Source organism: Monopterus albus, unplaced genomic scaffold, assembly GCF_001952655.1.
Source record: "Monopterus albus unplaced genomic scaffold, M_albus_1.0 scaffold43.1, whole genome shotgun sequence".
NCBI lineage: Eukaryota > Metazoa > Chordata > Actinopteri > Synbranchiformes > Synbranchidae > Monopterus > Monopterus albus.
Window position 1 is genome coordinate 1,839,969 of NW_018127923.1, and position 17,537 is coordinate 1,857,505.

General features: G+C 41.4%; 1 protein-coding gene across 1 annotated transcript in view; it reads right to left on the bottom strand.

Annotated features, from left to right (window-relative positions):
• pdzd8 (PDZ domain containing 8) overlaps positions 1 to 8,639 on the bottom strand; it is a 47,545-nt gene extending 38,906 nt beyond the window's left edge. Inside the window, exon 1 of the mRNA XM_020599914.1 lies at positions 7,213 to 8,639. Within this exon, the coding sequence (XP_020455570.1) occupies positions 7,213 to 8,081 (869 nt within the window). The 5' untranslated portion in view covers positions 8,082 to 8,639. The remainder of the gene's footprint in view (positions 1 to 7,212) is intronic.
• Positions 8,640 to 17,537: the final 8,898 nt, after the last annotated feature.

Consider the following 17,537-nt stretch of genomic DNA (forward strand, 5'->3'; position numbering starts at 1 on the left):
CTTAAGAGTTCCTCTAGCAGCGGACAAAATGGTGGCAAGAAGAAATATTCTCGAAACAATGAATGACTGTGAGTTAATTAACCGCTACAGATTGGATCACGATGGGATTATGTTTGTGGTTGACCTTATTAGAGATGCGCTCACATCTCCCACCGTTCATAGTAATGCCATAACACCAGAAATCAAAGTGACTACAACGCTGAGGTATTTGGCAACCGGAAAGATGCAACAGTGCATCAGCGATGACTTGTGTCTGTCACAACCTTCCATCAGCAGAGTGATCGCACAAACTATTGAAGCACTTTTACAGTCTCAGACAGTGACACGGTCCATTTCATTTCCACTGGACGTTCACAGTCTGCAGACTCACACAAAGGCATTCATGGACATAGCGGGTTTCCCCGGTGTTGTTGGTGCAATTGATGGGATGCACATTCACATAATCGCACCATCAGAAAATGAAGATGTTTTTGTGAACAGAAAGAGGTACCAGTACGGTTTTAATTAACTTTAAGATATTTAGCCTATAACAAAAACTTTGCATAAACTAGCCTGTATTCATGATAATGTTTTTTTTTATATACCAACATTATGATTTCACTGTCCATCATATTATCATATATTCTCTTTTCACAAAGACCGCATTTTTGTAAAGACCGTGACAGATTCTTTATCAACCAATCACAGTCCATGATTTGCTGTGTCATCCCTAGCAACGGGGTCAACCACACCTCCTCACTAAGATAAAGGTTTTTTATTTTCCTTGCTCAGAGTTGCTCTGAGAAGTTTCCTAAATCACTTTTAGTCTAGGACTCCCAGCTAGGACTTTTTAGGCTAAGATAGGAGCTCTCTGAGAGAATTCTAAGATGCTTTGTGAATACGGGCCCAGATTTGCGATTTAAGTCAGACTCGAGTCAAGTCATGTGACTTGAGTCGCCCACAGTAATATCAGCCTGGCAATATATCGGCCAGATTGTAATTGAAAGCCCAGGAAGAAGCTTTGTAAGTGGACCTTGAGTCGTAATTGTTTTGTCTTATTATGTAACCACTAGTTCAAAAGTCATGAATGAACTTTAACACTCAAGCTTTAAGCCAGCAAGTTCAAAAGTCCTCTGGATGAAATCATATCAGCCAGTCAACAAATTAATCTCCATGACAATGTCATCCACTGATGAAGACAACAGGTGAATCCCAGTTCCATTATTGGATTGATCCTCGCTCAATCAAGAACATCCCAAAGCTCTTCTATCTGCCCTGAGGAGCTTGGATCAAGGAGGAAGGAGGCTCCCGGAGGAGCCACGAGCGCACATGGGAACATCCTTTGCAGAGGTTGACTGTGAACCAGAATACCCCTTTATCAGAAATCAGTTGGTGATTGGACACTTCAGATGAAGGATGTCATGTCGCTGCAAACGTATTTCCTTGATCCCTCTGTCCTCGCATCTTTTCCTTGCATTTTCCATGGGCGGGACTTGGATACAAGGAAAAGATGCAATTGAGGGAAACATAAATGCAATTTAAGAGTTGGGATTTATACAACTCTGTGTGGGTTTTTTAATCATCAAATTGCATTACCTAAACAGCTATAGATATAAAATATTTTTGTTTATTCCTCTGCTTATCATATCGGTCATTCACTATTGGTCATGTTTTATTAGAAATCAGCCTTTGTCAATAAAGCTAGTACATGACAAGCTGGTTCCCAAGTTCCGCTCCTCCCCCCACCTCTAAGTTTCAGCAAAAACAAAAGCTTCCTGGTGTGCACAAGACAAAAACAGGGAAATAGGGAAATGATGACTAGAGAAAAGTAAAACCATCACAGATTTGGCTTTGAACACAGTATTCCACCACAGCATGAGTTCTAAGTCTACAGGGGTGCGGTAATGCCTGGAGTTCCTCCAGTGGGCCTTGATCCCAGCCCTCCCCAACACAGAACCACCATCTGTGCCATTCAGCAAATCCCAAGGTCCAGTTTTCATTCTGTGAGGCTGCGCTTCATTACATCATCTCACCACACTCACTCACTCTGCATGATCGTGGGTGATGCACAGTCACATGTTTAGGGTTCTGTTTGCTGCAGTACCCTCCCACACAGCTCTAAGGCAGTGAGTCTGTCAGTAAATAAGTGTTTAATGCTTGCATTTAACAGTTGGACAAGCAACACAGATCCGTTGATGAGATGATTAAGCATATAAACACAACACGCTGCCTTCTTGAACAGCATTTAACAAGCTTTTGCACTCCTAAACCCAACTTCGTGGATCTTGAGGTCTGCAAGGAGTGAACAGCAAATCCTTTTAGCCTCTCCTGACTCATAAGCTACTGTTGTACCAAATTCTTTTTAAGAATTTGATTTAACACAGCAACTGCTCATAAGTCATGTCTATGATGGAAGAGTCAAACTCTTGTAGTTTTACGGTACACACAAGCAGCCTCACCTGACACGAAGAATCCCTCCATCTTAGTTGTATGGAAGAGCTTTTTTTTTTTTTTTATTATGCATAATGATGACACTCTTGTAGGGCTGGCTTCTGGCAGTTTATGAAAACAAAATTGTTGAGATAAACCAATTACTGTGCAGCACTCCATTTCAATATGATGATCTCATATCTAAAAAATCCCCCACTTGCCCCCCACTTTGGGGCAGTCTTGTATGCCTTCCTTCAAACTCAGGTCCTCTACCAGAGGCCTGGGAGCTTGAGGGTCCTGCCCACTATCTTAGCTGTTCCTAGGACTGCACTCTTCTGGACAAAGATCTCAGATGTTCCTGGGATCTGTTGGAGTCACTCTCCCAGTTTGGGGGTCACAGCCCCCAATGTTCCTATTACCACCACACACACACGCACACACACACACACACACACACACACACACACACACACTGAATGTAAATGAATCATGAAATCAGTAGAACTGAAATTGATCGGTATCAATATCCTGCCCTAATGTAAATTGAGGTTGGTGTTTCAAACAGAGGCCCAGCCATGCTATGATGTAATCACCTGAACAAGAAGAGGGGTGAAACAATATGACTGCTCTGTAATAAACAGGTGGAAAACAATAAACAGTCAGCCTTTCGCCTCTGCTCCCTTTGTACTGTTCATACTTACTGTGGTACAACTTTGAAAGATAGCGGCTGCATTTGCATTGTTTTTTACTCTGATAAATAAAAGTCCAAAGAAAACTAACTTCTCTACGTTTATTTACAAAGTACAAATGTAAAATGCCAATATAATATAGCACTTTGATTGCATGCACCCTTTGTCAATGATGTACCTATCCTATGTAACCTATGTAACCATCAGTGGACTCAGGAACATTCAGATAGCGATCATCCGTGTGTTAAACATTCTTATATGTGGAAGCCACAATCTGAGACAAGGATAGTAAAAATTACAAATCAGGGCCAAGATACTGTTCCAAGAGACCAACTCCAAGGCACTGAATATCCCTCTGCACAGTCAAGAATACAGCACAGCTGTACATATGCTAGAGCAGGCCTTCCTGAAACACTGTGTGTGTGATGTATGTGTATGTGTGTGTGTGAGAAGAGTACCAATAAGGCAGCCCAGCATGGCCAGCATGAAGCCTGTAGGCTTAAGGAGCTCTGGCATACCATGGTTTACATGGCAGACAACATGCACTTCACCAGTCTTGGCTTTATAGATGAGAGGCGAAGAGAAAGGCAGTATTTGGGAAAAAAAAAATCTCACACGACATCTTGTCAAAGTCTTTGCTAGAAGGCATGTAGAGACTGAAACAAAACAGATGAAAGCGCTACAGAGCCTAACCAAAGCTTTTTGGTCCTTACATTAAAGACAGCATTGGCAAATCATTTCAGAAGCATTTTTTGTTACATTTATTGAATTTCTCTTTTCATCCTGATGGCAATGAAGACATTAAATGCACATAAAGGAAAAAATAAATCTGTTATCGGTGGCAGCAGAGGCCAGAAAAAAGTAAAACCACTGGACGGCCTACCAGGCTGCCACCATAACTTCCCACTTGCACGCACTCTATCCTTGCAGTCAGTGGATGAATCAAGGCTCTCCTACAACGCCATGTAGGCAGACATGTTGTCACTTTATTTTATGGCTAAAGCTAAAGAGCCATGGCAACAAAGGTGCCCATAGCAGCTTTTGGTCACAAACGAAGACCATGGGCCCTATTTTGAGAATGCACAATGTATTGGCACAAGTGGTGTTTGGGTGTGTCCATGTTTATTTCAGTAATCTGACGAGGAGGAAAAACAGTTCCAGGACCTGTGCAATTAGCAAAAGGGCTGTATTTGATCTCATCAAAGCAGGGGTGTGTTTTGGGTGTAACATGCAATTAACCAATCAGTGTGTAACCTCACATCCACTCCAACAGACATGTGAGTTTGAATGTTTGGTGGACTTGCCAGGTCAGATGTCAGTAAGATTTTCCACTGAGGAAACAGATCTGCTCATGTGCGAGGTCAAGGCGCACGATCACTAATCAAAATGGTTTTTATTATAAACACATTTATATTGATGTGCAATATATATGAACACAATGGCATCTTTATTTTTTACATGTCCTGCACAGGGTCCCAAGGTATAACATGCACAGTGCTTGTGCACTAGACATCACAACATGGTCAAAGCACCCATTAACTAGCAATGATGATGTGACTGTTGACCACAGACCTGGTTGTTGCTGGTCAGTGGTGCAGTCACTTTGTGCATCATATTACCAAATTTACCTGGACACATCCCATTTTCATCCAGACACACCTGCCGGCAGAGAGTTGACAGGCTGCTGCTATGTAAAAAGGCAGCTTGATGTACATGTTATGAAAATGGTAAGTGCACAGGCAGGAAATTAGGAAACACAGACACGCTACCCACATTAACCAATGGCAGGAATGTGTTTCGTAACAAGCTGTGGACAGGAGGAGAAGGCCAATTCAAAAACAAATCCAACATGTTTGACATTGCAAAAGATATTCTGTGCAGTGTGAATTGTAATTTGGAGGAGTGGTTTTGGAGAGCAGTCACAATGAAAGGGTAGATTTTCTTCGGTTGACTAATTTCTGGCTTTTCCAGAAACACCAACTATACAATTATATGCTTTTTGTTGGAAGACAGACACCATGCACCAGCAAAAACAGCTAAATCAATCAAACCACCACAGTAACAGGGACCATAACACTCCAAATTGGGAGAAAATTTGCAAGTTAAATGCAAATGTAAAACACAGCTGAATGTGCCAAATGTTGGGCATTTCAATGGAAACTCAGTATTTAAGTTAAATGAAGCTTTTACCCATCACTGCTTGTAACTCCTACATCCAAACAGAGTAGTCTATCTGTTTGGGCTAAACTGCCATGGCTGGCCCCACTGGCTTGATCTGAATGTCATGGCCTCCTCTGTAGTCCAGCAGTAAGTTACATCAGAAAATGGTTACACTCTTGACCTAGTACTCATTCAAAGAGTTCTTCATCCAAGCAAAGAGCAGATACTTGGAAGCAAGGCCCAGCCTTATATCTGCTCAGGTTAAGCTACGGTGGCTAGCCCGACTGAATTATGAATCAATTATGGCCTTTACCTGTCTGACCAACTAGAGTAACAAGGTGTCCAAGATAAGTTTATGTGTGAATGTGAGTGTAGTCAGTCTGCAGGGTCATCAGGTGGATGTACTTTCAAAAGCTGGTGTTTTATTGAGTTGGACCCATGACACCAAGAAGGCTCAACAGTATAATCCAGCATCCCTGACTACTTCTTAATAATAATGATAATAACTTTTATTAGCCAAGTACATGATACACACAAGGTATTTTTCTCCGGTACAGAACCGAGGCAGCCATCTGTGGCATCAACTCAAACACACACCGATGCAAAGCACTGCTCTGGCCATTGGGAGCAAATGGGGTTCAGTGTCAAGGACACTTTGACATGTTGACTGGACAAGCCGGGAATCGAACCGCTCATCCTCCAGCTAGGAAACGACCCGCTCTACTTCCTACAGCTGCCCCCTTTACCCTCCTTACCTACACCCACAAACTCAACACAACCTTTCATAACAGGTTGAAGTCACTCCTATATCAGAATGTGGAGTGTGATCTCCTGCTCCTCTTATTGTCTAGGTATAGAATGAACTAAATCCAACTACATGGAATTGCTCCGTCAAGCTGCATTTGGTTCAGACACACTGGTTTTAAAGTTGGCTGTTGTGTAACCTTTCTCCATGAATGGATGGAGAACAGGAAGGTTACTCACTACTTAAGTGGAATTCAGCTTACTGCAGCTCAAAAGACTCAGTCGAGCACTGTTTTATGACCACATGGTCATCGGAACATCAGGCTACACCAACGTGGCTCCATATGTTTTGTTATACATTAACAAGTGATAGAGAAGACAGGTGTCTCATATCATTCCATTGTTCACTGCTAGAAAATCACAAAACAAATGGCAACGTCACAACCTGACAGTGTTCTAGAGGAACTTATTGTGACTCAGAATGAGCTTTCGATTTAATATTGGAAAGTCTAGGTTCCATATCAGCTGGGCAATAAGACTGTTGTCCAGAATAGCTGCTGAGTGCGGCTTATGGTCAAACAGTTTTGCCAGAAAATATCACACCGGAACACAAACAGATTCGACTACCCAGGTTATTATCCTCACACACCAGTAGCAGCTACAAGCTGACATGGCTGAAAAACCATTATGTCACAGCTGCATTGCCATTGACTAATTCTGCGTTTTCAGTTGTTTGCTTGGAAGAGATGCACTTCTAATGGTGACCACTTGCTCTTGTTTTTTTTAATTAATTAATTGATATCATTACCACAAGTGGAGTGGTTGATAGAAAAAGCAGGTACCAGTTTATATTCCTGGGAATCTATTTGGGTAGCCTTTGTTCCACATTAAAGGATCAGCCATTTCATATTTTGCAGGCCATTTTGGCACTTTGTTAGCAAAAAACGATTCATAAATGTATTTTTGTATGATGCAAATACAGCAGTCATGTGTAGTACTACAGCCCAAGTATAGGTATACAGTATGGAATTATGACACGTATTTGATTCCTTTCTCCTATCTGACAGTGTGTTATGGACATAACTTCATTGTGGCCAGTAGCTCAGGCTGGTGTTTTACAGCTTTAGTGCTGTAGCTGGTTTTCCTGTCTGCTGAGTGGTTTCTTCAGCCCTGAGCTGCTGTAGTCTGACATGGTAAACTGTGAGCCTACCTGATTTTGTAGTTAGGTAACGTGTGCTTCCTTTTGATAACCCGCTTCAACTGGTTGACTATGATGGAGGTGAGCTGAGGCAGCGGTCTCCCCTCAAACTGGGACTTCACCTCGAAATCCACCAGCGGATCCTCGAGGAAGGAGAAGGACCAATGGGAGAAGGGCATGCGCGTGAACTGCAGCCTCAGCCTGCCCACCACGCGCCTCATCTTAACGAACAGGTAGGCAGACTTCCCAAACACCAGCTCGACGTCGATAGCGAGGTGGAAGCCCCCGTTGTATTCGAGGTCCACCTCGAAGTTGAGTTCCTCCGGCATACCGTCCTCGTTCAAATGCATCGGCTTCATAAGTTTGGCCGTTTTAAAGACCGGCAAAGAATTGCCTAAGGATATGTCCCTAAGACTGAGGCCTTCCAACAGCCGACCTGCTGTCTTGGTCAGCAGCAGCTCCTCAAACTCCACCTTGATCTTCTTGGTGAGCCAGTGTCTAACGAGGGGGGTGTCTCGGAGCTCTCTGAAGAGGAACAAAAATATAGCATTTAGGAAATTGCATGTCTCGGGTTTGGCCGCATCACTGGGGTCGCTTTGACAAGGCGGTGGCGGCTGTTGGGTGACAGCCGCTTCCTGCTGCCTTGTGGAGGCGGCCTCTTGCTGTTTAGATGCAGCAGATGCTGTGCTTTCCTCCTGCTGCTGGCCTGGTTCGACGTGGTGGGTATTAAAGTAATCCTTCAAGGCGTTATCAGGCACTACTTTGACATACTGCACTGTCCTGCCTGTGGGCTCGGGGCTTCTCCGGTATATCAACAAAAACTGCACTATCAACGTAACGACTGCTCCAGAGAACGCGGAAATCAATATTAAGTAAATCATTTCGAGCAGCTGCCCTCACGCTGCCTCTGAGTCGGTGTGTTTAATGATCAGCCGTGTTAACAAAGCAAGTTCCACCTGGTCGCTCTCAAAGCTGCCATATCATCTGCTTCTTTCCTGAGCTCCAGGTCTTCACCTGATTGGACAAACGAGTTACGTCCATGTGCGTAATGACGAAGCAGAATGTGTTTCCTTCGATGTGTTCACGGTATGTCGGACTTCCCACCTGAACACTATGAAAACCTGAGTTGTCAAACGTGTAGTATCTTGTTTATACTATAGTATCGACATTGTTAACAACCGAATCATAGGAATGTGTTGCAGTACATTCTGTTACAGCTGAAACCAATACGGAATTTTTTTAAATGCATTTATCAGTGTAGACGTTATTTGTAATGATCGCTACATGAGCTGCATGATTTTAGAGACTAATTTGTGTAACAGAGAAGTATGGCGAGAGAAGAGGTAGTGTGATCTTTGCTTTCTTCTCTTTTTTTAACTCTTCCCTGACTCTCACAGTCAGTCGAGGCTGATGTACCAAACTGTAGTGCCTGCCAACTGATTGAGACACCAATTAAAAGGCTTGTTCCATTATCCATGTGCATATATAAAAATAAAACATTTCATTTGACAGTGGATTTCACTTTGTACCCTGTGAAAAAGTTGTTACATGTCAGCCACTCAAAATAATAATAATCTTTTAGACTTTTAGAATTTTAGACTGATTATGGGCACACTGTAACCAAGTTACATCTGTTTCCTCGCGTTGTCTCGTTTTTTTCTGAGGTCTTGCGATTCCTTGACAGTCCAGCAGAGGTCCCTATTGTAATTGTTTTCCCCTCATAATGCTGTTATTGTTCCCTCTCCTGGGTGTTCAGGTCCCTGTCTCAAGTCAAGCCAAGATTTTTATTTTCCATTTATGCATAGACAGACAGTCTAGGCATATAGGAATTTTTGTGCAGCTCTCCTTTGGAGTCAGGTAATGAGTCCAAAGCTAGAAAGAACACTCAGTCTTAAAATAAAAAGTTACATAAAGGTGACAAAGCATTAAAACCACAATACACAAAAACAGGGTAATAGTATTTTCCCCAGTGAACTTCAAACATCACACTTAGTAATTCACATGGTGGAGTTGGATATGTCATTACGCTTGGTGAGGTAGTGAGGGGTTATAACATACTAAAACACAGTTTATATTCAGGCCTGTTTCCATTGGGTTCACTTGTGACAGGACTGTAATGCTCTATTTCATGCTGGCAGTGATAGAAAGTAACTAAGTACATTTACTCAAGTACTGCACTTTAGTACAATTTTGAAGCATTTGTACTTGACCATTTTTATTTTCTGGTATTTCATATTTGACTTCACTACATTTCAGAGGCAAATATTCTACTTTTAACTCCACATTTTATAACTTTAGTTACTTTTCAGAATGAGATTATTACAAAAATTACATTATAATCATAAGACTACTGATCTCTGGTGGAAAATAACACGCGGCTGGATAGCTTGTGAAAGTACTTCAAATTATAAGCTCCTTACAACTAGCTCTCCCTTACCAGCTGCAACAATAATACACCATAAATATAATATGCATTAATTTCAAATGTACTATTCTGGTTAATGAGTACTTATAGTAATTTAAGTATGTTTTGATGCTAATACTTTGTACTTAACATTTTGAATGTAGGACTTTTCCTTAAAGGAAGCAAATCGTCTATCTCTATGTCTAGTGCCTGCTTCTAAAGTATATTGGCAAATTGTTACTTTGCAATCCAGACAACCATAGACCTGATCCAAACATTTCTTTTGGCTCTAGGTAAAGGTAAAAGTTGGGCCTTATCAATTACAATTACTGTATAGGCTGACATTTCAAGTACAAAGTCCGTGTTTCTAAAGGTTTTAATACCTAACCTGACTGAAAAACCTTCTTTCAGTGTTCCCATTGCTCCTTGTCCCTCACATTGAGGTGGTTACTTGATACCTGAGTAATCTTTTTGATGCGTCTGCAAGTTCTGGCAAGTTCCTAAGTGGTCCCTACTCAGTGCAAACATATCTTTCTAGTTCTCAATACACCAGAAGGGCTGCATGTGGCTCCAGAGCTTCATTATTTTTAACAAGCAAAACCTTTCCATAGTATGTTGCTGCCATGTGACAAAGCCCTTCTAAGAGAAAACAGGCAACACTTTCTCTACTGTCACCCTAGTGTAAGTTTCCTTTTGTGTCTTTTTTAAAAAAAAAAAAGATAAGGCTGGTGTCTGTATTTTTCTTAATGTCTTAAAATCCATTGAAAAACGCCAAACCATCAGTTTACTTCCTACTGAGGACATCTATCTTAAAAAAATAGTTTCAATTATATAGCTTAGTTTATACATTTTTTTAAGTCTCAGCAAATAACCAAACTACCTACAGCAAATCACTGTAGTTTTTGGCAAACATTACTAAAACTAAACATTACTAAACTTCGGGACCCAAGATGGCGGCACGTACATACGCAGTGGCTCGGGGCTCTCAGTTTTTTGCTTTTCTATTCGTATCTTTGTTTGTGTTTTTGTTGTCACTACAGTTTTCTGAGGTCTGATGCTGTACATCCACAACTTCTGGTGCACAGCTACGACCATCATTGGAACACATTGCTCCCCTGACTTGCAATATCTGGCAGTGAAATGCAGACCTTTTAAAATGGTGAGAGAGATTTGCTCAATCCTGATTGTAGCCATCTATATACCACCGCGAGCTAACGCTAAATTAGCGCTGGAGGAGCTGTACTGCCTGATCAGCAGGCAGATGAACGCAAACCCAGAAACAGCTGTGATTGTGGCTGGAGACTTTAACCATTGACTTAAAACAGTGTTTCCCAGATTCTACAGATTCATCAATTTTCCAACCAGGGACAATAACATCCTGGATCAGGTTTATTGCAATATCCGGGGAGCATGCAAGGCCATAGCAGCTCCAGACCTGAGCATGTCAGATCACATCTCTGTGGAGCTGATCCCAGCATATAAACATCTGATCTGCAGGACAAAACCAATCACCAAAACAGTTAAGGTGTGGACGGAGGAGGCTTCTTCAGCATTACAGGGCTGTTTTGAGCATACTGATTGGGGGTGTTCAAAGAGGGCTCAGACTTGGAAGCTTGTGCATCAGGTGTTCTGGACTATGTGCAGTTCTGTACTGATGCTGTCCTACCTACAAAGTCCATCAGGGTTTTTCCAAATCAGAAACCATGGTTGGACAGTACAGTGTCACGTCTGCTCAAAGCTCGGGATGCACCTGGCAGCAGAGGAACTGTAAAACTCCCTCAGCTCGAGGAACAGCACCAGCCTCTCGTCCTGCAGCTACACCAGGTGAGCTCCACCCTGAGGAGGACCAACACCAACAAAGCTGCAGGACCAGACAGGGTGTCAGGCTGGGTTCTGAAGCTATGTGCTGACCAGCTGGCAGGAGTTTTATTGGACATTTTTAACCTGTCCCTGCATCTTGCTTCAGTCCCTGTGTGCCTCTGCTCTTGCTCGCAAACTTCTACAGAGCGACAGTAGAGAGCATCCTCTGTCTCAGTGCGACAGTGTGGTACGTGAGCTGCACTGCACAGGACAGAAAGGACTTGACCCGGGTGGTGAGAACAGCTCAGGGCATCGTAGGGAGTCCTCTTCTGGATCTGGACTCACTATACACTGACCAGATCCGAAGGAGGGCCAGACGGATTGCTGCACACCCCACCCACCCAGGCAACAGTCTGTTTGTGCCTCTTCCCTCCAGGGAAAGGTACAGGAGTATAAAGACTAAAACAAACAGACTGAGACACAGCTTCTTCCCCAGAGCTGTGAAATCAATCACCCCCCTAACAGCTGGTCACACACACAACCTCCCCCCTATGGACAGACACAGAACACTGGACCTCACACCTCTTCCTAAAGACTGAGATTTGCACTGAGCTGCACCTTATAATGTTACTATACTCTTGCTGCTAACATGCTGCTGACCTGATTAGGTCCCATGCGTCCCTTTTTATTTGGTCATATTTTTATATTGACTTATACAATTGTGTGTTAGGTAAATAATATGTCTGTCTTTTAAGCTGAGAGCTGCCGGAAAAAAATTCGTTGTGCTAGGCATAATGACAAATAAAGATTCTTGACTTGACTAAAACAGGAGGAAACTCCATTTCGGGGGGTTTATTTTCAGTGGTGGGTTTAATCCACATTTGGCACTATAATGAGTGTTTGTGGGACTGACCCACTGACTATATATAAGAGCTGGACAAACTCGCTATGCCATCACTCATTGGTTTTCTGAAGAGCAGTACTGAAGCACAAGTCTGTCTGTCACCGTATTAGTAGTGCTTCACTCCGTTGCTACCTTTAATATAAAAATGGGCAAAGACAGCTAGTGACCAGCCACCAGTGGCCTCTCTCCCACCTGTCACTCAGAATGGCTATGCCCTTAATGCAGAGTTTTTAGTCTCAAGAGAATTTAAATTGGAAAGTTATTTTAAAAATTCATCCCCCGTACAGGGAGAAGGGGAAATTAGCAAAAAGACCAAAATCCGTTTTTTGTACCAGGCTATAAACATGTTTATTTTTGCTGTAACATTTGGGCATTTTAACATGGGAGTCTATGGTGACTGATTCTTTTCTGGAGCCTGCCACAAGTGGCTATTCGCGGGACTGCAGGTTTGGGCACTTCCACATTGGCTTCATTTCTCAGCCTTGGAGGTTGCCACTTGGACTGAGCCTGTCAGAACAGGTGTTATCTTTGGACCCAAATGCAAAAACACAGGCAGGTGGTGATATAAAAAAGGTGTTAATTGCAAAACTGACCACAAGGAGTAAGAATTTCAATGAACAGGGTGTGATGGTGAGATACCAGGTAAACTCACATTTGTGATCTCTTCTTATCTTGCAGGTGAATGATGGTGAACGGGTGCCAGAGGGCCAGCAGTGATGGAGCGCAGTCAGGTAAGATGGTGACCAGCTGGAGCCAGGCAGGTAAGATGGCGGTGGGAGTAGAAGATGGCAGGCCATACAATAGGCTCACGGACGACTGGTGTAAGGTGAGTGAAACAGCTTCTCTTCAGTTGGCGGCAGAGAGGTGAGTATGGGTAACTGAGAGAAAACACACATACACACAGGTCGGCTTTACATGGAGCTAAATGATGAGACACACAACAGGTCAGCATCAAGGTTCACAAGAATCAGGTAAGCCGGATGGAGAGTTCCTAGAATCACAAGAGACTATCTGGCAACAACTGAGAGGAACAGACAGGTTAAATAAACCCCAGGTAACAATTGACAGGTGAAAATATTTGTGGCTGACGATGCTAAAGCTGTAGCTCACAACTACACACAGGGTGGAAAGCATACAAAATAAAAGCTCAAGACCAGAAGTGATGACAGAGACCATGACGGTACTCCCCCCTCAAGGGGCTGGTCAGGGTGATCCCTATGGGACCAGGAAATGAGGTCAGGATAGGAGAGAGTGAACTGAAAGTGACTGAAAAACAGAGCCCATCTGGCTTGTTGAGTCATTTGGCCAACCTGAGATACTCACTGTTTTTGTGGTCAGTCCAGATGAATAATGGTTGTTCGGACCCTTCCAGCCAATGCCGCCATTTCTCTAGGTCTAGTTTGACAACTAGTAAATCACATAGTTTCTCTCAGCTGGAAGGCAGGAAGCTGGGAGAGGACAGCCCCCATGTCAATGACTGAAACATCTGCCTCCACCACAAACTGTCTAGATGGATCAGGCAACAACAGAACATGAGCCAACGTGAATCAATGCATAAGATCCTCAAACTCCTGGTTGGCCTCTGGTGTCCACATGAAGGGCCGTTTGCTGGAGGCCAGTTGGTGGAGGGGGGCAGGCAATAGTACTGAATCCCCAAATGAATTTCCTATATAAATGTCAAAAACCCAAGAAACTCTGAAGCTGTTTTTTGGTCTCAGAGGCAGGCCAATCTCTGACTGCCACCACCTTTGGGTCCATCAAGGTCTGATCGGGGATCACAGTGAAGTCAAGAAAAGAGACAGAGGAAGCAGGAAACTCACATTTCTTGGCTTTAATAAACAACTGATTCTCCAGGAGTCACTGGAGTACTGCTTGGAGAGGTTCTTCAGGTGATCATGAAAAGATGAGGATATTGGGGTTTATTGATATTAAGGATTCAGCTTTTTATTTTTGTTATCAATTAATCTGCATATTACTTTATCAGTTAATCAGCTAATGGTTTGGTCAATACAACACCAGAAAATTGTGAAAAAGAGTACTTTAAGCCATGGGCAGAGCCAGAGGGTGGCCAGGGGTGGCATTGGCCACCCCCTGCCAGAGTCGAAATGTAATGCTTGTCAGTATTAATGAGTGGAAACTCTGAAAACCAATGACAAATTGTTGCTTTAAAAACAACTAACATTTTTCTGCCACTTTATAATTGATATTAGGCCAGTTTGTTTCATTTTGCATCATGCATGCAGAATGATATTTGAATTCCTTTCCTTTCTCCAGGATTTGCTGGAGTACTGCTTGCAGAGGTTCTTTCTCTTTCTTGAGTTGTTGTGGAATACTTGGCATGATTTTGATCAGTGAGGGGGGCACTGTGCAGCAGCCATGTCGCCGGCTGGGAGTAAATACAGAGAACAGCCAAAGTTAGCTAAAGAAAGCACAGTGTGTCTCACAAAATAAGGAATTTGATTCTTAAAAATGTATGGTTTATCTAATAGAACTTGGGGTTTAATTTACTTTTTACGGTATATGTATTACAAATGTGCCACCCTTCTCTGAGTCTGTACCCCAGCCTGGCCACCCTGTCCATAATTTTCTAGATCCGCCACTGCTTTAAGCACTTTAATATTCCCTTAATTTTTGGTCACCTCCATACTGTATCAGAAAAAAATCCTGATATTTCAGAGCCTTTTATTCCTGTACACCTAGTAACTGTTTGTAGTAAGTAAGCTGAATGAGTAAGAATCAGTCTGGAGTCCTGATGGGTCAACCAAATTCTGAAATACAGTAAAATTCTCAAAACTACAGCAGTACTAGTAGTAGTACAGTAAAACTGTGTTAGCAAAGACAGGCAGTGGACACTGGTATACCCTCACTATACACAATTAAAAGATACTTTATTTGCTTTACAACTCTGCAGATCATACATCACATATGAGCACATATAAAAAAAAATATTTAACACCTATAACATTCTCAACACAAATGGAACATTTTAAGCTTTACCAACTTAGTGTTTACTACTGCTGCTACTACTACTACTAAAATAATTTAAGATTTGAGGTTCTTATTTTGTCAGCCACAGTATCATGTGTAGCTGATTATACTTCCTATGATGTGCTACACAGATAAAATTATCTTGTCAGACGTAATGTGTTCAGCCACTACATTAAAGTCTTTGCCTAGAGGCCTGTTGTAGTGTGGCACCAAGCAGTTCTTGACCCCTCCTCTTGAATGTAATGTTTTTCTACATGTTTCATGTGATGACAGTATTCATATGATAAGACTGGTGAGTATGCATATATGTGTGTGTGTGTGTTTATGTCTGCTCGATGGTAAGGTGTGAGCCTCAGACTGCTCTCTCACTGTTGACCCAGCAGGAGGATTTTCTGACTGCATTATTGTTTCATTTCCTATCATCTGTGCTAATTAAAAGCATAAAATTCATGAGATGTGTGTAATTTCTAGAGAGAACAAGTTAGATTAGGGACATGATAGTGTGACACTTTTGTTGTAAAACTTTTAATTAAGACTATCAGTACAATGTGGGGGGTATTTTGAACTTGAGCTTTGCTTCTCTTTCAAGGATGAATAAAAAACATTTTAGGAAAACAATACTTTTTGTATTTTTATGTCTTCTATTAAGACATAAAACTTTACATAACAAAGAGAAATTGTCATGCCAGGAAAGTGGCAAGGATAAAACAGCTGCTTCTGCAGTGCTGTTGTGATGGTTCCTCTACCTGTACTTGGTTCTATATCACTAAGTTTATTCTGTGGCATCTAGCAGATTTGTCAATGTCACTTTATTTGTAGAGAACTTTAGAAGCAACAAGGAGTTCACCAAAGTGCTGTACATAAAAAAATAAAAGCATAAAAGGAAATACAAATAAAAACAGACACCCCAAACAACTTCCTTATTAAGCAATAGTGAAACTGTCTCAGGTAGTTGTAAACAACAGCAGAATAATATATCTTTAACAAGAAATAAAAACAAGGAATAAGAAGGCCAAAACAAAATAAAACAACTCACTCCAAGCAACAAGTAGAGCAACAAGTGCTATACGTAATGATAAAATAAAAACACTGAGTTTTATAATTTGATTTGATTTGATTTATTCATTCAAGCATGTAAAACAGTTGCTATGTCAACACATGTAATTTCACACATATCCAACAATAATAATCCAATATCAATTTACTTATACCTAGTACATGCTTGAACGGAGTAGGAAGAAGTCAGACTTATCTAGTCCTACCCCAGGACATCATCTTACAACTTTTAAGTCCTAAGAAATATCTCTACATAAATACCGGTAATTATCCTCTACACCACACAAGTAATATACTACAGAATTATTACAGTGTTAACATTCTACATAATTACATTCTTAAATAATTATCTTCTACGCCACACAAGTAATATACTAAAGAATTATTACAGAGTGCTAACATTCATACACCACACCCACAATGTTCCATCTGGTTAATCATTGAGCCTATTCTTGCATATATCTTGATTGACACATACCTTTATATTTATGTTTAAACTCATCAATTCTATTACTATTTTTTATGTCTACACTTAAATTATTCCATAGTTTTACCCCACTTCTGGAAATACAAAATCTTTTTTTGGTTGTACGTATAGCATGAATTTTTAAGTTTAACTGACCCCTTAAATTGTATCCCCCCTCCCTTTCATTAAATAGTTTTTGAATTCCACCAGGTAATAAATTGTTCCTGGCTTTATACATAAACACAGCAGTCTTATATCCCACTATATCCAAAAATTTTAACAATTTAGACTGTATGAAAGCTACATTGGTGTGATCCCTATATCCCATCTTATGCACAATATGGCTTATACATAATAGGGGGAACTGTTTTGATTTAAAATAATCAAGAATTATTACAGAGTGCTAACATTCTTACCCCACACCCACAACGTTCCATCTGATTAATCATTAAACCTGTTCTTGCATATATGGAAAAACTCTTTAATAACAGATTAGACGCATTTATTGATAGACATAAAATCCTCTCTGATTGCCAATATGGTTTTAGGTCGAACCGATCGACATCTTTGGCCATTACTGACCTAATGGAGGACATAACAAGTGCTATGGATGAGAGGAAATACACGATGGGAATATTTATTGACCTAAAAAAAGCATTTGACACAATCAATCATGAGTTATTAATGGATAAGTTAGAAAAATATGGGATCAGAGGATT